Raw genomic sequence first — 23009 nt, forward strand, 5'->3', positions numbered from 1 at the left:
TGCCTCAGGAAGAAAGGGACAGTGATGCAGTGAGTTCCCAGCACAGTCACCCAACTTCTAGACCGCAGCCCAGGGACTTCCCAAACCAGAGACAAAGTTAGGGGTGGGGTTTTTTTGGGTTTTCTTTTTTTGTTCAATGCCCTTTGATGTGTGCCTCTTCCTCTGGGAACCAGTCTGAACTCTTTTTGCTACTGTGCAAACTTTTGGGCTTCTCAGTAACCTGTGTCAGGGAGTCCCTTAAGTAAATCACCTGGCTGTGTGGCTCTGGACCTTGCTCCTCAAAGGATGTGTGGCAGAACAACACCAGCACCCACCTGAAAACTGGGATGAGCTTCAGCAGCGCGGGCACAGGGTCCCTGATGGTCTCGGCACTCTGCCAGCACTGTGCTACCGGCACTGATCAGCTGAGGGATCTTTCCTCCCACTTGGAGCGCGGGAGGCCCTCGGCGCCGCGATCTCGTGTCGAGGCGGGCACGAGTCGCACGGTGGCGACTGCCACCTCCGCTTCCCTCAGGACAGCGGCCGGCCGGGGCTACCTGAGAGTCGCGGGCCGGCCGCGCCTCCCGTCCCCTCAGGGCGCGCCGGGCCGCTCCGGCAGCGCCCGCGGCCCGCCCGGCCTCAGCTGCCGAGGGCCGGGAAGGGCGGGCGGCCGCTGCCGGCCAGTGCCAGGGGAAAGGTTTCACACCGCAAAAAGTGTCCCCCAAAATGCTTCGTGCTTTGTTCTTCCTTCCACCGACGCCGAGGAGGCGAGGAGGAACGAGCTGCGGCTCCCGGGCGGGCAGGACCCGCGCGTCCCCTCAGCGAGCGGCGGGGCGGGAAAAGCCCTCAGCCGCGAGCGCCGCTGAGCGGGGTCGCCGCAGCGCGGCTCCTCCTGCTCCAGGTCGCACTGGAAGCACCTGCGGAGCGGCGCTTCCCGAGGGACGGACCCTCGGGGCGGCCGGGGCGCGCCGCCTCCCTCGGGCGGGGGAGCCGGCGAGCCGCAGCTCCCTCCATGCCCGCCGCCGCCTCCTCCCGCCGGTACCTGCCGGCCTGTGCCATTCCCCTCCTCCGCGCCCTCCTCCTGCTGTCCCCCTCATGCATATGGATAGGCGCATGCGCCTGCCGCCCTGGGCTAGATGAAGCGGAGCGGCGGCGGCGCTCCCAGACGGGCGGGCGGCTGCGGGGCGGTGCGTGTGCTGCATGTGCGTGTGTGTGTGTGTGAATGTGAGTGAGTGAGTGTGCGTGCGTGCGTGTGTCTCGGGGGGGGCCAGGGGCTCCGCCGCAAGAAATAAAAGGACTGGGATAATAATCGCCATAATAAAACAAAAAGAAAAAAAAAAAAAAAAAAGGAGAGAGAGAGAAAAGAAAAGGGAAAGAAAAGAGGGGAGGCGAGAGAATAAGGCGGATAAAAGGAGGCCGGGCTGCTTTGCATTGAAGAGCGGGGCGCTATTGAAAGCGCTTGAAAAGCGGCGTTGTCCGGCGCGGGTGCGCCGCGGTATATTAGAGCGGGGCGGCGGCAGCGGCGGCAGCAGCAGCGGCGCCTCCTCCTCCTCCTCCACCAGCTCCTCCGCCTCCTTCTTCTCCTCCTCCTCCCTCCTGGCCCTCCCCGTCCCGTCCCGACCCGGAGCGAGCGGCGGCGGCGGCGCTGCAGGCGGGCGGGCGGGCAGCGCGGCGGCGGCGGCGGCATGCGTGCGCCCCGGCGGGCAGCCGCGGCGGCGTGCTCCATCCTCCTCACCCTGCTCCTGGCGCTGCGGGCCCAGGTACGTACCGGGCACGGCCTCCGCGGGGCCTGGGGACAGGGCTCCGGGAGATCCCGCAGGGCGCCTCTGCACGGCTCCTCCGGCCGGAGCGGAGCTGCTGCCCTCGCTTCTCTCTGGAGGTGGCAAACGCGGGAGTGCGCCTTGCAGCGAGGCTTAATTCCTGGGAACGAGAAACGCGATTACTGCACACCGCTTTAATTTTCCCCCCAAAATCACTTTTTTCCCCTTTTATTTTTCTTTTTTTAAATACCTATTTTTTTAAATCAACTTATTAGCAGCGCTGCTGGGGTGATTAATGAGCGGGGTCTGAGTGTCAGCTGGGCAGCTCCGGCCGTGCCCGGCTCAGCTGCACCCCGGAGGAGGCACAGGGGTGGCTGGGTGCCTTTCCAGGCACTGCAGTATGAGCTACATCGTTTTGCTGGGTTTGCTCCTCGCGTATTGCACTCTTGGTTTAGTTTAGTTTTATTTCCTAACCGCTTGGAAGCCTTCCTCGCGCTGTTTTTTCGGAGCTGGCACTTAAGGTTGTTTTTTGGCATTAATGGCGTTATTTAGTTGGGCTGATTTATGAGCCCTTCTCATGGATGTCTGATACGGGAAAGCTCGGAGTGGTTAGCTTTATTTTTAACATTATGCATGTGCTTCTTGAAAGCACACTTAAAATTACTTTTTCCTGTCTTCAGAGTTGTTGTACCTTGTGTTTGGGGAAAAAAAAGTTAGGTAACTGTCTGTCTCTTGTTTCTTTCTTTCTTTTTTTTTTTTTTTTTTTTTGTTCGTTTGTTTTTTTTTTCCTTCGGTTCTTTCTTGGGATTAACAGGTGACTTTAGCGTCGGGACAGTTCGAGTTGGAGATCTTATCCATGCAAAATGTGAATGGTGAACTGCAAAATGGAAATTGCTGCGATGGCACCCGAAACCCAGGAGATAAAAAATGCACCAGAGACGAGTGTGACACCTATTTTAAAGTTTGTCTGAAGGAGTATCAATCGCGGGTCACTGCTGGCGGTCCTTGCAGCTTCGGATCCAAATCCACTCCTGTCATCGGAGGAAATACCTTCAATTTAAAGTACAACCGGAATAATGAAAAGAACCGGATCGTTATCCCCTTCAGCTTCGCCTGGCCGGTGAGTTGCTTGAGCTGCTCTGGCTCTGTTGGATGATGCTTGAGATGGTCCTTAGTGAGCTGAGCTCTAACTTCTTGTGCCAGGGGAAGAGGGAGCAGGATTTGGGAGGGAGCAGGCATCCTGGCAAGAGCGTCGGGAATCCGCAGCACAGAAATGAGTAAAATGTAGTGGTGTTTTTGTTTTTGTTCCCTGGGGCTCACAATGCACAGCCTGTTAAATTTGAAAGTCAGATATGCAGTGAGGGGGATCTAAGTGGGTCAGGGAAGCAAACCCAGTATCTCTGCACTTTACAGCATGAATAAGTCTCTTGAGACTTAGAAGGTCAGAAGTTCATTTTTTTTTCCTTTTTTTTCTCTTAACCAGTGAAGTCTTGGGCTTAAGCCAGAAGAGCAGTGGGTTAGGGGCTGTAGAGGGATCCCGTGTGAAAAGTATGTGTCATAGCTGGCCTCCTTCCCCGGAGCGTGTTTGGGAAGGCTTCCTGCTTCTCCCAGGGGGAAGTCTCACTGCACTGCTCGCTGTGGATGGGAGCTGCTGTTGCTGCTCTGGGTGCAGTAGTTGCCAGCTTCCCTGGGAAGCTGGCTGTGTTTGGAGGTGCTCGTGGACTCCAGAGGCTGAAGACTGAGAAAAGCTTTAGCTTTTGGTGCACTTCACCCACTCCTCCCCACAGCACACCTTTTCCTGCCTACCTGCCCCTTGTGGTCCAGAGATTCTGGCTTCTCTCTAGGTGTGTGCAAAACTCGGTGGCTCAAGGAGGTGGAGCTTTTTGCCAGGCACTTTTCCACCTTGTCTACTCTAGTAAATACTGGTCAGCCCCTCAGAACAGAGAGATGGAGGATGGGGGACCCCTTCCTTCGTCGGTGATCCTGCTTTGTTGTTGGCTGTAAAAAGCACTGAGACATCGCTGCTGCTTGTTTCTCCTGGGGTGCTCAGGAGGGTTGAGGCTTTGATGGCCAGCTGTGCAGAGGAGCCCTCAGCTCGCGGCAGAGAAAGCGAGGAGCATCTTTACCAAAGGCCCATCGTGCAGGCCAGCCCCAGAGAGGCCGGCTCAGGGCCCGGGATGTGTGACATGGACAGTGCCTGGCCTCGGGTGGTAGGAGGTGCGTGGCTTTTGTGCCTGGCAGCGCTGCGTGCGCTGGGGGGCTCCTGTCTGGCTCTCGAGCGCTCCCAAATTTCTGCTCCTAAAACTTGTGTTTTGAGATCACCTAGGAAACAAAACTGTTTCCCCCTGCCACACTCACCCCTTCTCCAAAGGCGCTGAGCAGACAATTTCCTACCAACTGCCTTGGGGTATGTTGATGCTCAGCAGTTTTGTAAATCCAGTCATCCTAACCTAGATGCCTAAGGTCATTTTTGGGAGGGGAGGAGGGCGCTGAATGTGCATGCAGGGGAGGGGTGAATCTCATTTCCTGTCCTCTGCCACTATCGCTGCTGGCGAGGTGGAAGCGTGCCTGGACCCTCCGAAGCTTGCCCCTCCGTGGTCGGATAAGGACTGGTTGCTGGGAGGGCCTGGGCTTTTTCTGGGGGGAGGCAAGCCCGCCCCAAAGCATTCCTTGCGCAGACACCCGCTTTGCGGTCCTGCCGCCAAGGGCTGCAGGCAGCCGTGCGCTCTTGAGGCGTCCTGTGCTGCCTCCTACCTGCCTCTGCTCTCAGCCGGGACTGGGCAGCTGCGAGGGCTCAGAGGCACAGCGCACAAATTAACTCTCCGTTTTTAAGGAGATAGTATTACAGAGTACAATAGCAGAGTTAACAAAAGTATTCTCTGTTGGAAGTACAAGTCTGTCCTTTATTTCTTTCCCTTTTCTTTCTCTTCTTTTTTTTCTCCCTAACATGAAATGAGATAAAACTGTTATCAAATATGCCATCAAAGGGATAAAGGGCTTTGTAAAAATCTGAGGTATTTGAAGCTCTGCCAATGGCTGCAGTGCTTGTGTTGCAGATTTTGACTTTTGTCAGAGAAGTCAGGTACGTCGAGGATTTTTTTCATCTAGCTCCCAGTAATCTGACTGTCTTGAATCTATAGGTATGCATATAAAAATGGTGTGAAAACTAAACACGTTCCTTCTAGCAGCCACTCTCTTCATAGGGTTGGGAAGGGAAATCTGTGTGTAGAGGGTGGGTTTGGGGGGTGGGGACCCTGGGAGAAGTCTCTTAAGCTTGCCTGCATCTTAGTAAAAGAAATGCTTCTATTGTCCTGCTGAATCTCATTCAGCACTGGAATCCTGGAGCAGCAGCAGCAAAACTCCAGTGCAACCTTTGAAATGGGTAAAACTCAGCAACTTGAGACGCTTGGTTCATAAGCCTGGAATTTTGGAATAAGCTCTTGCATTTTCCCAGGCAGAAATGCACTTTTTGAGATGCTGATGATAGTCCCTGTGCAATTATCAAGCCTGCTTCCCAGCTTTAGCGTCCACAGGACACAGCTTTTATGCTAGCCATTGTGACTTCCAAATGGCATTTGAACAAAAGAATATCTAATGTGGCAAAGCTCTTATTTGTACTAAAATTGTGTACACAAATCATTTCAGGCATTTTCAAAGCTCTACGGATAAAGCAGTAAACTTAATTTAGTCAGCTCTAATCTGACGCTGAAATTTCAGAACTTAAAAAACTCTTTAGGTGGCTGAATACTGTTGACTTCAGTAAGAGCTTGAGATTAGCATTGCATTTACTCATGTGGCTGATCACGAGAGGGTATCTTTGAATACATTTAGCTGAAAATTATAGTAGAGGTAATAAGAGCCAGACCAAAATGTTAATCATACTGCACTTGAAAATTCATGCCCTTCTCTGGATTGTGTTCTACTCTGAGGGAGCCTTTTCTTGGATGTTCCAGCTTGAGTCAGTAGTAACATTCAGAAGTCTTGTTGCCTTGACTACTTAAAAAAAAATTAAAAAGAAAAAGCCTCTTCCCATGTCAAGCTGCCCCCTTATGCCATTTGTGAAAAATAGTTGCATTGCATTAGAGGCCTTTATTCATCATGCAGGAGAGGAAGGGCAGAGAATGGGGTGCTTTAAAAGTATTGTTAGAGGGAGCTTGCAGTTGTAATGTAGATTTGAAGTGTCAGAGTCTTATTAATAACTTATGGGGTTTGCTCTTGTCAGTTTTGATACGTTCCCCTGTGAGTAATGGGTGTGGAGACGGTGGGCCATAAATTAATTTAAGTGATGGGAGGTTTGAGTAAGTTGCTAGGAAACAGGGCAGCAGCCCAGCATAAAGGAACTGGAGTGGATCAGAAAGCTGCCCCTGCAGTAGCTGGTAATTCTTCAGTGCATTGAAACAATAGTGATGATGATTAAAAAAAGTAAAATGCACCAGGGCTTGCTCCTTACATTCATTTTGAGACTTCACTGACTTTCTTGACAGGCAAGCTTGGCTTTATGAAGCCGTATAAAAAGGTCCGGAACAAAAGCGTTTCCATGTTCCACTTGTCCAAGTGCTCTGTCTGAACAAGTCTGGTTCCGAGGCACACACATGCTCTTCTCTCACATGAATCAAACCTCTGGCCTTTCTTAAAGAAGCCCAAGTGTGATGGGTGCTGCACCTTGAGGGAGCTGAGCATCAATTAACCAAGCAAAACTTAACACTACACTTTGCTTTTATGTAAAGAAAGATCTTTTGGGGGTTTGGCGAGACTGAGTAAGAAGGTCAAACTTGGCAATTCCTTTGGTATGCATAGCTCCAATTTCAAACAGCTTGTTTATCCCAAAATTATGCTCCTTGTAATTATTTAATATTGGGGCCAATTGCACCAACACACCAGGAAACTACTGAGGTGGATAAAAACCCTCCAGCATCTCAGTGAGTTTAGCATAAAATACAATTTAAAAGAGTTTTGAACATCTTATTTCAACTTTAAGATAAAAATAGTCAACCTTAAAAAAATAAAATAGCCCCTTTTTAATGTAAAATCTTAGTGGTCCTGATTCCTGAAAATGTAAAATATGTTTTCTGGGTAGGCATTGCTTTCTGTGGCTACAGAGACATAGTAAAAGAGCTTTAGTGTTTTTTAAGCTTTGTGAACTTATTCCCTCTCTCGATACAAGGCGTCCAAAATACTAATCTGCAGCTGATATTTAAAATAACAGCCTTTTGAATCTGAGAAAAAATATCAGTACGCTCATCTGCTTTTTTTTCTTTTAAGCCCAGTATGTCACAGTCATAAGACTAAAATTTGGCTTTTGATTGTGTTTCTTCTCTCCTTCCAGTTAACTTCTTGAAAACTTATAGAAGCAAATGCTAGATTATAGTTGAAGCTTTTCTTGAACAAAAAGTCATCTTGGAGCATGGGCAGATCAGAAGAAATTTTTATAATAGCAAGATGCATATTAATTAAATCCATACTCTGTCATTTATTGTTGATTAATAATATAAGAATAAATCTTAGCACTCAAAGTGTAATGTTTTGCTTAGGATTACTATTCAAAACAGAGCTGGGAGTATTAAGTGACATCTGAAGCATAATTAGCATCACAGGGCTGTTTTTTTCCCAGGACTAGAGAGAAGTGATGCAGCCATTCAGAGGTTTTGGACTTCTTACATGTTTAAAGAGTTTTTTAATGTTCCAGCCAGTTCAGAGCTTCACCTTCATGGTAAAACCATTTGACTGTATTAACATAATATGCCTAAAAATAAATCCTCATCTTGCCTGCTCCTAGAATTTTTGTTCTTGTTATAATAAAGGCCTGCTCCAGTTTAACTTCAGTGGCAGCTGGATTGGGCTTGACACTGAAGCTTATTCCTAAACTTTCTCAGGCTACACACATCCAGCGCTGTCAGCTTGTTTATGCAGCTGGAAGTCAGCATGGCTGAAAAGGAATTGCATAAAATCGATGCTTTATACTGAAAGTTGCAGTTCCCTCAAGGAAACACTGCTTCCCAGTGGGCTGGAGGCTGGAGTAGGAGTCAGCTGGCTCTAGAGAAAATAGGGGAATTGGCTCTGAGCTGTTTGTTCCAGCTTCACTCCTAATGCAGTTGGGATGCCCTGCAAAGCAAAAGCCTTAAGCTACAGTTCTTAAAAGTACTTCTCTGTAGATAAGGAGAGGTATCTCTGTAGATAACACAAATGACAGGATTGGTTTTGAAAACTGAAACTAAGCTTGCCTTTGAATTTCTCTAGATGGACAGAAGTTTAATATGTTAATTGACTCAGTTCTAATAATTTAACTCATAACCCCTGTGTCTTAACACAAGGAAAGATGTCAAAACTAGAAGCTGTTGCATTTGTTTCTTGTTTAGTCTGTGGAGCTCATGGTTCTGTGGTCACTATTCTGCAGCATAAATTACACTCATGATTCTTGTACTGTTCAGAAGAAACTGCAAAAAGTGGATAGAAGTGGTTAAAGTGGTTTGTAAATAGTCAAACATCCAGAGTTCTTTACCAGCTCAACCCAGTTCTTAGGCACTTAGGTAAATAAGTAGAAAGGCTTCTTGTTCAGGCTTGCTCCATGTGAACCTGACTGTTTTGCTTGGCTGGCTACTAGGTATTCTGTCTATTAACCTTGCCACCCTTTTGTAACTGGTGCATTTAATTATCAGTGGGATGCTTTAAACAGGTAGGGGGACTGATAAGGGCAGGTAATCTGCTTGTTGGGGAAGGTTGAAAGCAACCATTGACATTTTGGCCTATCTGCTGCTCTTTGACAAGTGGGGCTCCGTGAGAAAATAACTCCGTAACTAGATAAGGTGCTGATTAAAATGCTGCTGTTGTATGAAGCACCCTGCTGGCTGAGATCACTTGAAATCGTTAGCTAAAAAAGAGGGAGGGGGAAGGGGGAGAAAAGAAGCTACTATACTTTTTTGTACCTTTTTTTTTCTTTTTTTTCAAGAAGGGGTGGAGGGAAGACCCCAGGTCTCCCCCCCCGAGCCCAGTACATTGTCCCGTTAATGCATGCTAGTTTTATGATTGGAATACATTGTAGTCCGGCCACCCAGACAGAGGCATTGACTGCTAATATTAACCAAGAACAATAGTGTGGCCATACTGACTGCAGTGAGGATTACGGAACATAATGGGGCCTATCCAAAAATAATGCTAATACAGGACAAGCAACAGGAAGCAGCAGTAGACTCAGCATTGCTCGGCTCCCAGACAAACCATGGACTTACTTCACACAATGACAACTTCAGCACATTATGTATTCACAGGATACTCATTATTCCAGCAGGCTTGCCAGATCAGAGATCAGCCTGGTTTACTGGATGCTTAAGCGTATGCATAGTTTGGATAGCGGTACTTTTGTGTCCTCCATCCTTTGGCAGGAGGGTGGCCATGCACCAAGGTCTTGACTTGGGCTGCTGCCTTCCCTTGCCAAGGCAGGACGGGGGGCAGGTCTCTCCTGGGGCTGCTGACATGGTTCGGTTGCTTTCCATGTCTCCTTTCTGTGGCACTGCAGGGTTTACTGGCACTTAGAGCAGCAAAGGAGCTGCTCAGGATGAAGCCTAAAGGAGCAGCGTGCTATGTTTTGGTTTGGGCATATTCTGATGAGGCTCTTGGCTGGGCTGCCTGCTGGGGTTCAGCTGAGCTCTTGGCCATAGGCATTGAGGCATGAGAGAGATTGCCACGGCTTGGGCTGTGTTTGTATTCACTAGCTCTATAGGGTGTTGCCTTGTCCTTACGTAGGCTGTCCCAAAGAGGAGCTTCCTGATGATGTTCCATTTCACAAAAGGTTAAGAGGGTTAGGTGGCTTTGCTCCTTTTCTGGAGTACACTTGCATATCCTCTGGGTGAGGAGCCAGTTGCCTTTAACTCCTTTGAAGGATGTTCAGTTGTCCAAGTGGACCGTCTGTGGCACAGTGTAGTGATGTGTCTGCGCAGTGTCATCGTGGAGTGACAGTGCTGGTGCTGGTCAGAGCAAGCGGGTTTGTGGCTAGCTTTAACCCTGCTCAGACGCCCTCCTCCCTGGCCCCTGGGCACGCTGAAAGGTGCCTCAGTTTCCCTCGTGCAGGCGTCACAGCTGGACACCTCTGGCTGCTGTGCCGGTGGTGCAGACAGGGTGTGTGTGAGCGCCGTTCTCAGGCTGCTGCTCACAGCTGTGCAGGGCGTCAGGAGAGGGCGGCTGGGCTTAACCTGCTCTCCTTGTTTGGCAGAGGAGGAGCAGCGCTCTGAATGCAAAACTTCCCACTGCATTTGTCTAGTCATGGTTTCACATGCTCAGCAAAGCTCTTGCACGCTCTAACCACAGGGCTAGGAGGGAAAGGAGTTGGACGAGTTGTGAGCCCTTTGAAAATGGAGCAGCGCTGCAGCGAGGAGCCGGGTGTTTTAATCTTGCTCTGGCCCACTGACTCGTAGAATGCCTTCAGAAGGCAGAGCACAAAGGCACCTCCTTTGGGTGGATGTCTGGGTGAAGGCAGGGAAGAGGGCAATCAAGCAGAGAGCTTTAAACACCTGTTTACTTGCAGCTGCCAGGATTCATTTAAATAACCAGAAAGGAGATTGCACTGCTCTTTGAGATCCTTAAAAGGGACAATTTCTGATGGGTTTCAGGTCTGCACAGTCTCTTGAGCTGTATTATCAGGGGATCAAGACATAGTGTCAGTGTCTTGTCATTGAGGAAAACAGCTCTTGTACAGTGATGCTTGCTTTGTTTCTTGGAGAACTTGACCATTTCCATCCTCTCCTAGCTCCACTCACAGAAATTCTGCTTAAATTTGGCCATGCTGCCTTTCAAAGCCCTCATGACTATCTGCAAAGTTTAAGGATTTGCTGTTCCTTTCAAGCTACCTTTCCTCTCAAGCCAGAATCCCTGCCTTCTGGTCAAGCTCAGGTTTACAGTGGCTAATTGGGTGTGACTCTGGAGAGTTCACTGCTGCCTTGTTGCCTAGACATGGCTTTGATGGAATAAGGTGCATGATGTAGAGTTCTTGTGTCTGGATATGTATATTTATTCAAAGATGGGCGGAGGTCATCTATGGGCATGGGAAAACTTAAACCTCCACACTGTAAGCAGTCATTCCTGAGATATCTGAATCCTTGATCTATAGAGTGGGGATGATATGCACTTCTAAAAAATCTCAACAGCGCAGCTTTGCACAGAGCTGCTTTTCTGGGAGGGCTGAGGGAATTAGCTAGAGGTATGGGATAGTTGGATCGTTGAAGGGGGTTTGCTACTGCTGTGAGGCTCTGGGTGTCAGTGTGGCTTTTGTTTAAAAGTGTCCCATTCTGAACACAAAGTCTTGGGTTTGTTTGGTCTTTTCCCCATGCTGAGAGGGACAGAGCCAAGGATCAAATGCCATTCTTTGTATCACCCCTTTTCAGGACAGGCACTCTTCATTGAATACATTCAGACAAAATGAGAGGGGGCAGTTAGAAACAAGGGAATTGCCAGGGTAGGTCTGTTCCCCCTGCATTGTGTTTCCATCCAGGTCAGCTGAAGCATCTCCTCTGTTTTAACCAAACTCCTGTGTGGTAGTGGAAAGTGGTCACACAAGTATCTAGCAACAGTAGCACTCACAGCTAGGATTCAGCCTTTCCTTTCCTTAAGGGCTAGGTGTGTTGGTAAACAGTCCTGAGAACCAGCAGGGAACTGTTGCTATGAGTTTAGACAAAATATCTTCCAAAACAATTATGCAAGGCCGAAAGGAAAACATCCTTAACTTTATTGGAAGTAGTGCTAGTTGTCATAATTCATTCTCTATATCATAACATTTTTTATCAAGCTTGCAGTAACATGTTGAGCTTGTGCTGCTTAATGTTGGTAATTAAACCACTGAGGAAGCACCCAAGATAGTGCAATCTGCATCTGTAATATGGCTCGGGAGTTCTATTCTGGTTTTGTTTGTTTGTTTTGGTTCTTTCTTTTTTTTTCACCACTGACTTGTGCAAGGACTTCTTAAATCTGTTTTAAGTGGTGTTAGATGATCGAGTTGCATTTCATTTTGGTTTGATTTTCAGAGTTTCTTTCAGGTTGTCAGACTTGGTCTAGAATAGAAACAAGTAACATATAACTTTTCATGAAATATTAACCAAAAATGGTTCAGGCCAGTGGAGCCTCTGCGTAGAAATTTGGGTGCATGTCTTGGCTTGCCCAGCTTTGATTACTTTTGGAAGCATTTTCCCACAGTTATCAGGAACGGAATGGAATCCTGGTTTGAATATGAAACATATTTAGGCTATACAGCGAGCCGGTGTCCATCACAAACTGGGTTTTCATTCAGAGCCTCATGCTGTGTCCAGTCGTGAGAAAGCAGTCTGCTCCAACTCTTGTTCCCTTTTTTTCTTTTTTTTCCCGCCTTTCTTGTTTCCCCTCCTCTTCAGAAGTCTGAGTTCTACCTTACCCCCGTGCACCTTGTAGCAGCTCACTCTGGGAACTGTATTTTGGTCTCTGTTACAGAGAGGCACTGCAGACCACAGATGAACAGCCTGTGACTGAACATGGACACAGTTAAGGAGAAATAGCCTTGCAATGCACAGTTTCTATGGCAAAGCATCAGAACTCTTCACGGAATTTTTATTTGTAGTGTTATTGTTCTGCTCTCCAGAAAGATGTTACATTTATTGCCTTATCTGTAGTTTTTTTTTTTTTTTTTTTTTTTACTTTTCAAGTCATACATTTTGCTTATTTTTCCTCAGCTCTCTCCCCCCCTCGTTCCTTCTGGAGAGGAGGTGTTTTGTTTTGGTTTTTAATCATTGTGTAAGTTTGGCTGGCTCAATGGCAACTTTGAAAGATACAGCCTGGATAATAATATCTCGGGGTAGAGCTGGAGGAGGAGATGTTTTAATGGGTCTTGTTCTCAAGTTAGGATTGAAGATAAAGGTGGCTTAGATGTAATAGCTGGCATCTTTCCAGCCCATGGAGTCACTTCAGTCAGTTTGTGCTTATGATTATTGTTGCTGGAGTGCTCCAGAGCTCATTGGCAGCTTGGAGCATCTGTAGAAGGGACACGGGTGGAGAGCGGGCTTCCCTTTCCCGGCTCCTCCGAGGAGGCTTTCTCAGCCTTTTTTTTACAGTGCTTCTCTCTCACCCCACCCCCTTCCATATCCATCAGTGCTTCCCTCGTTACCTGATACTTGTGGGAGCTGCGATGGCCCTCGTGCAGACAAAGCTTTCAAAGGGGGTGCTGAAAAGCAAAGTCCCTGGAGATTGCGCTGTCAAGGCAGGGCACAGTAATCTCAGCAACACTCCTTGCTTTCAGGAGGGCTGGGGGAAGGGACATCCAGACTATTTTTCTGTAACTAGAATTCTTTTGAAGCAGTTTTGGAGAGTGGGGGTTTGGTCTGGGTTTTTGATGCTGCTGTGCTATCCTGGTGCTTCCTGTCCTCCATGTGCAGTTGTCCCACATGCTGTATTTCGGCTGCAGTGCAGTGTCAAAGGCTGCACTTCCTGGTTAAGTACATAAGATGCTTTAATGATGACAAAGATGAGCTATCCAAGGTGAAAGGTCTTCTAAGTCAGACTGGATAAGGTAGCTTACTGGGTTTCGAGAAGATCATGTTTGTCTCAAGCATAATCTTTTACCTATTTCTGTGTTCAAGTATCTGCTTTGGGGTAGAGACTGGAATTTTTCTTTTTAATTAAAATTGTTGACAGGTTTTTTTCTTTCCCTCAGTCATGTGTGGCTTTGAAACTAACTCTTATTTCTCTTTTGCAGAGATCCTACACACTGCTTGTCGAGGCGTGGGATTACAATGATAACTCCACAAGTAAGTATTCCTTCCTCTGGCTTATTTAGTTCTGACACCTGTGTGTCCCGGGCACTGGAAGGCCTCTGGGAGCCTCCCCAGGCCGCTGTGAGCTAGAGCACAAGGAGAGGGAAAAGCTCTCCCCCAAAGAGCTTGGAGCACTTCCTCCAGGCTCTGCAGCAGCCTGTCTCACTCACACTGCCTGCAGAGGGTGAGTAGCTTGCTCACCTAGGCACCAACAGGGTGATGCCTAAAAATAGATGCTGTTAATTCTTTCTTTCTCCTCTGGGAGAGTAAAAGACAAAGGATTTCTTCAGGTTTCTTTGGTCTTGTTTTGTTCTTTTTAATTAGGACCAATATTCAGAAGCCTAAGTCTTGTTCGCCTGAGACCTCTCTATAAACTCTATAAGCACGTCTCAAAACTGAATGTACTGCTTTAAAAAAAGAAAACAACTTAAAATCTGTGTAAGATTTGATATCCACATCCATCTAATGACTAGATGAGAAAGAGGAGTTACTACAAGCTCTTCCTTGGGAGTTGGATGTTTGGGGGTTTGTATGCAGGGGCTGAAAAAATATTTACCAGACACCACCTGGTAGGGCTGGCTGAAAATCAAGGGTGGGGATCTTTCCCCTGGAATGTCTCTGGTTGGTTTCAGAACCGTTTTGCTCAGCTTTTCCCATGGCTAGAGGAAGCTGCACAGGGTCTCTTGGTACATAAGCTGTTCTGCTTTTTGCCTGCTGTTACTCAAGGAGGTGGGCAAAATCAGCTCTATTTCAACCTAGGGCTTTAACAGTGTGTGTGTGGTAAAAGCCACAGGAGAGAGTGTGAATCTCAACTCATAAAGCTTTTGTTGACACACAGGCCTTTTCCTTCAGCAAGCAGGCAGCAGCACTGTGCTCCATCTTACAGAAATCCTACAGAGCTTCTTGCAGTCTGCTTTGGAGTGCCAAGGTGGCAGCCATGCAGGAATGAAATGGGCTTCATGCCTCGTGAGAGGGAGGCCTTGGACAAGTGTGCGCAGTGGTGTGCTTTTATGTTTTAATTGGTGAGGGGAGCATAGCTTGGGAACTACTCTGTGCTCCTTATATTTTTTTAGATGTACATGGGGTGTCCTGTTAATTTTTCATTCCAGAAAAGCAGTTGTTGCTTGAGACAAATCTCATGGCCTGTCAGGGGTAGCCACAACCAGCCCCATTCAGCACTGCTGCCATACCTGTGATTTCAGACTCTACCCCAGCACAGCCATGGAGCACTGGCTGGGGGATTTCTTGGATATAGAGTTATATGGAGAAGAAAGTAGATGATGCAGCAGCAGTGAAATATTAAAAATGGAAGATGCCTGAATTCAAAATGAAAGTCTTGTTTATAGTAGGATCTGGGAGTTGTTTCAGACTGGGTCTCTGCCACTTTTACTATTATTAGAGCTCATCTTTTTTCATGAAACAACTTCATTTCCAAAGCTACACAATGAACCCTTTCTTTGCTTTCATGTTCTGGAAGTACAATTGTCTTCAGACAAAATTGCCTCATTTCTCAGCAGTGCATTAGACCAAGTGCAGACATGCTCTTGCATATGTTCCTGATCTGCATTCCTGCTCCAGCTTTGCTGTCACTTACCCATCTGTAGGTCACTCCAGTCACTGCACTGCACAAAACTTCTCCTTTGTGCTGCACGGCTTGACTTAGTCAGCTTTCCCAGAGCTGCAGAGTAAGGCTTGTAGAACCAGTGAAGAAAACGATTACAACAAAACAATTGTCATCATATAATGAGAAGAGTGGGGTTTTTTGATGTCCAGGATTTTCTTTTGCCCTAATTGCCACTGAATCGCAAAGACCCCATGAGAGCTCTCAACAATAAAAGTGGGTTTAGTAGGCCTTGTGTGACTTTTCAATAGCTCTGAAAGCATCCTCTGATCAATGCAGTTGTTAGAAAATCCTTGAGTGGATGCTTCCTTCCCCCCTTACATTCCACTCCTCCTACGTTCCTTTACCACATACTCTCTCTTGTCTCACTTCCAAGAGTGGCTTGCAGTTAAATTCTGGCCCTGTTGAAGTTGATGAGAATCATACTTTGTTGGAGCCAAGATTCAACTCAAATGGTTTTCTTACTCTGGTTCTTGTCTGGTTGCCATCTTGCTACTGTTGCTTCATACATAAAGCTAACGGGCTGACATTGCATCTCAAACTATGTCAAAGAGCTATTGTAAATTACTGGTATCGGTTGCATGTGAATTCCAGGCGGGCATAAGAGACTTCACAGTGTAAACCAAGCCGTGGCTGGAAGTTGTCTGAAACAAAGACTTTCAAAAATAACTGTGCTGTCCTTGGCCACCCAAACTGCTCAGAGAAGTCTGGGCTCTTTCTGTTGTTGTTTTTGCTTCCTGATGCTGCATAGTTATAATTGCCAGACATTGGAGCACTGAAAGGCAAAGGTGGGCAGTCAAAATAGCTCATTTCCTTGTGTCTAAAACCTTTGATACAGTTGCCCACTGAATAAAAAGAGGGATTTATAGCTTTGAAGTGTAGCCACAAGAAGTGAATAAACCCAACAGAGTCTCTGACAGTGGAGTGTGGAGCGGAAGCCCGAGATGTACAGAAAGCCTCTCTCTTCCACTTCATCAATTTCTAATGGGTTAATGCTTCCTCTAACCTTTCTATCAAAGAATGGGGTTCTGAGTCAGATGAAGGCAGTGGAGTTCAGAAGATCCCTTTGTCTCAAGCCTGGCTGACTGCTGTTTTTTATTTACTTAACCATTCTGCAGTGTTGGGAGTGCTTCCTATAAAGCTGAAAGGGTGGCTGGTGCGGGCTAGGAATGGCAGGGTTGTTGCAATGCCTCCCCTGGAGTCTGGGTCAGCACCCTTGTGTAAGTGCACTCTTGACAGGTGGGAATAGGCAAGGGTGGAGGAGCTCCAGTGCAAGAAGGAACATGCCAGCGCTTCATTGTGAAAACTGTGGGTGCTGGCTAATGGAAAGGGAGCTTAAACCCGTGAGGCTGTGTTTGAATTCAGCTGGATGGGGGTAGCTTTAAAACGGGTATCCAATGGGAGACATTTTATCCCTGATCCAGAGGGAACCTGCAGCTGGGTTTCATCTGAGCACCTGCAAAAAAAAAAAAAAATGAAAGTCCAGTGGGCTTAAAAGGGTGTTTCCATTTGAGTTCAGGCTGTGGTTAAGGTCTCTAAAGAGCTGATGGCTGGAGTGAGAGGTCACAGATGTACAGCAAGGACAGGCTTCCTGATGAGCTGGCAGATAGGAGAAGAATGGAAGAGCAGAGGCAGAAGGAAAGATCACTTTTTCAAGGCAACTCCCTTTCTGATGCCAAGGACTGAAATAGTTGTCAGTGGTATGTTCCCAAGGGGGAACAGGAAAAGACTGGAAAAGCAAGAATGAGTGTGGGGGTGGAGGTGGGGGGGCTGGTTTGCAAAACTAAATTGAGTGTCGTTCTCCTTTTCTTCTGCCACTTACAGGAGAGGAAAAAGTTGTTCTACTCACAAGGAGCAGGATGTCTTTATGCACACTCGGTGTTTGGGGAAGTGCCTTTGCTTTCCAGCTGTGCTGTGCATGGAGTGTAATCTTGGCAAGTGCAGCAGAGCCATCTCCAGCACGCATGAGTGGAACTGTAATTGCCAGACTAGCCCCATTCAAGACAAGCAGATAGGCATCTGCTTAAGTACCTCTTAGAATTAGTCAATAATCTTGCTGATTAGATCTAAGAGCCTTACACCTGCACAGCACAGAGCAGTGATGTTGCTCTGGATGTACCAGTATGGAAAGGTCCTCAGGCATCCACATTACCTGTGAATGGGATTTAAATTAATAAAGGCCTGCCTGCATTTGAAAGTCTGACACATAGTTGTGGAGTTGGGGGCTTAGTGCCAATGAATAATAAAAACTGATTTAAATGGAAAAATATTATAGAACCAGAAATACCAGAAGGTGAACAAGAAGTTGTTGCCCTTAATTTCGCACTGTAAACACCTGAGGAATGCTGTAGTCTCAAGTCACAAATGCCCCCAAAACTGGGCAGATGCTCACAACATCTGAGTCTTGACACTCTTTTGTCAAGAGCTTTGACTTCATTCCAAACTGCAGGCAAGCAGGCAGGACCCAGTGGTGGATCCATGAGAAGTCTGTGAGGAAGTTCCTTTTTTTTTGAAAGCTGCAAATCAAAGGTCCTTAGCCAATACATTTAAAAGTATCTTAGATTAAAAACTGCCCATGTGTCATCTTATGGCTTTAGTAGAGACTTCATTAGTCTTCAGCTCTGCCTTATGTAAAATCCCAAAAGGTTCTTTTGTAGTTGTTGGAACAACAAGCAGCACATCAGTACATTTGAATTCTTAAGACTCAGAGGTGCCAGTACTTCACACGCTGCAAACTGCCTTCCTACCTCAAATTCTCCTGTCGCTGGATTATGCTCCCATGTACTCACTGTTGGTTTTGAGCTCAGTCTGTGAGGATATTTTGGCTGTTGTACGATAAACTTTCACTCAGCAGTCAAGTGCTGGGTAGCAGCAGGTCGCAAGGCAGTGTCAGATCGTTTAAGTCACAAGACCTGGACTACAAAGTGAGATACCACAGATATATACAATGTTCCAAGCAAATGTGAAATATTGTTATTTCAAGCCATAATTCAGACAGTTGTATGGCTCTGAAAGCCAGAAGACTTTTGCCAGAACTAAATGTCAAGTGCAAATCTAAACTGTAAAATGCTCTGTAGAGAGGAAGGGGATCCATAGCACATATATGCAGTAGTTTGAGTCTTCTGCTTTGAGCTCTGGTCATCTTGACTTTGTACTCTCAGGTGCTGTCTGAAGACAGAACTTTCATGGTATTTGTCAGCCAAAATCTGGTGAGATTGCCCATGTCATCTGAATGCTGAAATTGGTAGTTTTCAATTTAGCGTTTGCACATAAGGAAAAGGCTGCAAATCTTTTGCAGTGCCGGTGTTCAGCCTGTGGACGTGGCTTTATTAGGCTATTGTAGTATGTTGTTTTTGTAAATGCTCCAGTTGAAAACAAAACTAGTGCCATTAATGGAGGAGCAGGGGAAAACACATTTTGTACCAGTGTGTTGGAGCTGAATTTTCTTTAGTCGTGAACTGTATGAATTCTTAGTGGATGCCCTTACGCTGCAGAAGGGGTAAGCGATTGGCAGTAACTGAACAGTCCCTTTTGATTTCGAGCTTGGTTCAGTTTGATAATGCTGCATGCGTGTTTCAGTTAATGGTTTGTAGCTCCGGGGCAGCCGTATCTGACTGTCTGGAACAGAGTTAATAAAACCAGCTGGCTGCCCTGCGAAGCGGCAGAGCTGTGGCGTGGGGTCGGTGGGGAGAGCTGCAGGGAGGTGTAACGCTGCCGTCTCCGTGCCCGCAGACCCCGACCGCGTCATTGAGAAGGCGTCGCACTCGGGCATGATCAACCCCAGCCGGCAGTGGCAGACGCTCAAGCACAACGCGGGCGCCGCGCACTTCGAGTACCAGATCCGCGTCACCTGCGCCGAGCACTACTACGGCTTCGGCTGCAACAAGTTCTGCCGGCCCAGGGACGACTTCTTCACGCACCACACCTGCGACCAGAACGGCAACAAGACCTGCCTCGAAGGCTGGATGGGACCTGAGTGCAACAAAGGTTTGTGACAAATGCTCGGCCTGCAGACCGGGGGCACTGGGAGGGATTTGAGGGCGGCCTGTCTAGGTTGCATTGGGTGGTAGATTGTGCAGACAGGGGGCTACGGACTGATGGGACAGTGACCAGCTCTTTGCACAGAGAGCTGGGGGCAGGAGAAGAGTAGTTTCTGCCTTGAAGTCTCAGAGAAGTCTTGGAGAGAGACCTGGGCGCTTAGCAGATGTATTCTTTCTCTGATTATCCGCATCTTTGCCCTTGGGAAGAACACCCAGCCCACTGACTTCAATGGGAGTTCTGCTGCTGACTTCAAAAAGGATTTCCCCTTTGGTGCAGAACTTCAAGACAAGCAGGAAGGAGAGACTTGTTTTAGAGCTGACCTGGCAAGTGTAAAGCTTTGGTGTTTGAAAAGGCTCAGGCTTGTTTGTTCCACCTGAGATCATGTTCAGCATGTTTACTAGGGAATGGCTGCTACCTGGGTAACTGAGGAAGGAGAAAGCAGGACTTAGGAACAGACGATCAGCTTCTCTTAATGACTGAGTTTACCTGCAATTTGAATTGCTGCTCATCTTGCTATCCCATCTGTTCAGAGATACAGCCAGAACTAAATCCAGAGTAGTTAAAAGCTGCTTTGAATTAGGTGTAAAGCCAGGGAAAGTGGTCCAGATCACCTGCAAAAGAGAGAGAAGAAAAACCTGTAGACTCCAAGTGACCTGAGCTCTGCAAGGCGTGATGGTTTCTCCCACGTGAAAACAGCTCTTTGAACAGTACTAGGAGTGATCCCTCTGCAAAGTCAGAGGAACAGATTTCCTACAGAAAGGAAAAGCTGATGGATTTCCTATCCCAGGGAGACACCTTCCTTGGTTTTCCTTCCGGTAGACTTGATAGGAGATACTGGTTAAAAGCTTGGATTCAGCAGGATTACAGTGCTGCTAGAGATTAAAACGTTCCCACGAGTGTGGAGGCGCCGGAAGCGGGCAGTGTGCTGATACTCTCCTTTTTTGTTGTTTTAACAGCTATTTGTCGTCAGGGATGTAGCCCCAAGCATGGTTCTTGCACAATTCCAGGAGAGTGCAGGTAAATGCTTCCTATCCCTCCTTGCTTTCCCCCCACCCCTCCCCAACTAATTAAACAAGTGATGCTAAGCACAATAGGACTGGGGAGGGAGGGCGTTTCGGAAGTTGTGGTTTTGAGCAAGACACATTATTCATGTTGACTTGCCCAGAATAAGGGGGGGGGGGGGAGCAGGCTTTTAATGCACTGATAATTTTAAGAGGCTTTTGGTTTGTGAAGTGGTGGCACTGAGGGAGAGGGGGCTATGGGATAAATCGCGTGAATGCTGCCTAATGAGCACTAACTAATTGTTTCTGCATAAATAGTGCAAATGTTTGGTGGCTATGTTTTTTCCAACAGCCTGATTAATAGGTTTTTTTCAATTCCAAGCCTGAAGTACAGTGTGGCTTTTCTCTCTTCATCTCCCTTTCAGTGTTTCCCCCTCCTTCCCTCCCACCCCCTGGTTTCTTCCATCAGTAGGCAAAAGTCAAGCATTCTTTAGAATGGGATTAGTTAAATCTCTGGGTTCCTTTCCCATTGTGAGCCTGGCTCCGAGTGCTGAGAGGTTAATGGCTGGGATGAAATCTTGTCAGTGGGCTCTGATGAATGCTGAATTTTGTTGCTGTGCTTTGAAGTCCCTTCTGTCCTGGCAAGGAGACAATGGAAAGCAGATTTTATCCATAACCCAACAATTAAATATCTGGAATGCCTTAAAGTATGCAGCACATATTTACAGCACAGGGAACTCTTGTCCCTTACCCTTAGAGGGGCAGTGGATATTAAATGTGGGCATTCTTTATCAACAGGCAGGTTCCAAGTTGCTGCATGTAACCCTTTATCATTTCTGTTTACAACTGAGAGCTTCTGAGGTTACAAAAATACTCATATTGATCCTGTGTAGGAAGGGTTAAAAGTGAAGTTTGGGTATTTCTAAATAAGACTCAAAAGTTTGAAGGAATAGAAAGTAATTTTTCTGCCTAACAGGCATATTGGTGGATCCTGTGTTGCTGGAAACCTTTGCATGAAGTGGACTAGAGTTCCTACAGGAACTGGATCTGGAGTGTCTGGCAGATTAGTCTATAAGAATTCAGCCTAAACAGCTGTAGTGGCTCATTCATTTTCTCTGTTTCTGTAATTCATGCTTGAAAACAACAACAACAAAAAAAATTACCAGGGAACCATCTGAAAGTGAGGTAGAAAGTAACTTCTCATCCTCACAGAGCTGTGGCAAAGTGAAAGTCCAGCCAGGGGATGAACTGTTGTCACTTGTCCTGTGATTTTAATGTTCAGCAGCACTGATATAAGCTGGTTAACCCCCAGAGCACCAAATCTAAATCTTTTTTAATTAAAAAAAGCCTAACAAGTAGTAGGAAGTGTGTGTGGGGGGGCGCAGATGGTGAGAGGAGCCTATCAGTCAGGGCTACCAGTGATTTGTGCTGCTGTCATCAGAATAAACATGCCTTGTAGGGGTTGCTGTCTCCTAGTCAGAACAACAGGCTTTGTTTCCAGATTTTTTTTCTTCCCTTTCTCTTTCTAAGTCTGTTGCCTCCCACTCACTGCCCAGACATGCACTAGTGCTCTTATTTACTTAAGGTGCAACTTTCCCACACTTGATTTGCATAGTCTTGAAACAATGCTGTCCTTCTGGTGCTTTCAGATAACTTCTGCTTGCCAAGTTAGACCACTATCTTTAATGTGAACACAGAAACAAGATTTTATTTTCTTTTAAGTTTTGATGAGTCATATAGCCTGTATGCTACAAATGCAACAGGGTTTAAAAATAACATCCGAGCAGAAACTGCTCTGTGTTCTGGTACAACGGACAACTTGCAAATGTTCTTAAAATATCCTTTTCCCTTTCACTGCCAGTCACTTTCTTCAATGCAGACCGGCCAACTAAACCATTTTTTACTCATGAATCACTATACAAGGAAAGTTAACTTTAAATTTCTCATGAGAAACTGCTGCATACATATTATTAAACCTCAGTTAGTACTGTGAATCTTTCTCTGGAATTGATATGCCCCTTTTTTTTCCCCTAAATGCCCATAGCCTTATCCAATTTTGTTTGTTATATTTTGAAGCTGATGTTTGAAGTAGTACCTTTGGCTCTAAAGCTCATGATTTTTTTTTTCCTGTGTGGTGTGGGGGTTTTAAATTATTTTGCTTTTTTTACACTTGTTCTAAAGAAAACAAAACCCACCACCACTTTGATTTGATGGGGGTAAAATCAATCCTCAATTTGGATACCTGCTTTTGCAGGTGAGGTCCCTTAGTTCAGCTTGTGTGCAGGCTCACAGGCAAGTTGCTTTGTATGCAACACAAATTAAAAGGCTCTGGTCCTAAATTTTGATCTTTGTGCATTTTCAGTATATGCCCTGTACAGAAGGATTTCCCAAGAGGTACTTGAGGGGGGCTGTTTTGCCTTATCTGGGTTTTTTCATGTTCTTTGCACTGACTGGCTTTTTTTAACACACACACTAATAAGAATTTCCCATTGACTTTGAAAAGGCTGCTATTGTGATAGCTATTAAAGAAAAAAAGTTAATTAGGATGCAGTTTGTCACCTGAGATTTTTAGAAGGGAAGTCAGACTTACCACTGGCTGTGTGTGATTATCCATTGGATAGATCCTTCTGGCTTTTTCCCATGAGAAGAAATTGCCAGCAGAAGAATGGTGGGGGGTTTTACAAATAGAAAGCTTAGCTGACTTCTGTAGAGCTGAGGTTTGTTTTCATAATTTAGTGACAGCTTAGTGCATAATTGCTGCTGATCAATTACTCTCAGGACCTGTTAATGAAATACAGTACCTCAAAAAGCCCTTGCTTTTCATTTTCAACTTGTTTTGCTT

At 46.5% G+C, this 23009-nt stretch overlaps 1 protein-coding gene across 1 annotated transcript in view; it reads left to right on the top strand.

Annotated features, from left to right (window-relative positions):
* The first annotated feature begins 1301 nt into the window (after positions 1–1301).
* The window catches only part of JAG1 (jagged canonical Notch ligand 1), a 35819-nt gene continuing 14111 nt past the window's right edge, over positions 1302–23009 (top strand). The window contains exons 1-5 of the mRNA XM_058801849.1: positions 1302–1739; positions 2554–2859; positions 13447–13498; positions 18858–19112; positions 20123–20183. Of these exons, the coding sequence (XP_058657832.1) occupies positions 1665–1739; positions 2554–2859; positions 13447–13498; positions 18858–19112; positions 20123–20183 (749 nt within the window). The 5' untranslated portion in view covers positions 1302–1664. The remainder of the gene's footprint in view (positions 1740–2553; positions 2860–13446; positions 13499–18857; positions 19113–20122; positions 20184–23009) is intronic.

Source organism: Ammospiza caudacuta, chromosome 3 (genome assembly GCF_027887145.1).
Source record: "Ammospiza caudacuta isolate bAmmCau1 chromosome 3, bAmmCau1.pri, whole genome shotgun sequence".
Taxonomy (NCBI): Eukaryota; Metazoa; Chordata; class Aves; order Passeriformes; family Passerellidae; genus Ammospiza; species Ammospiza caudacuta.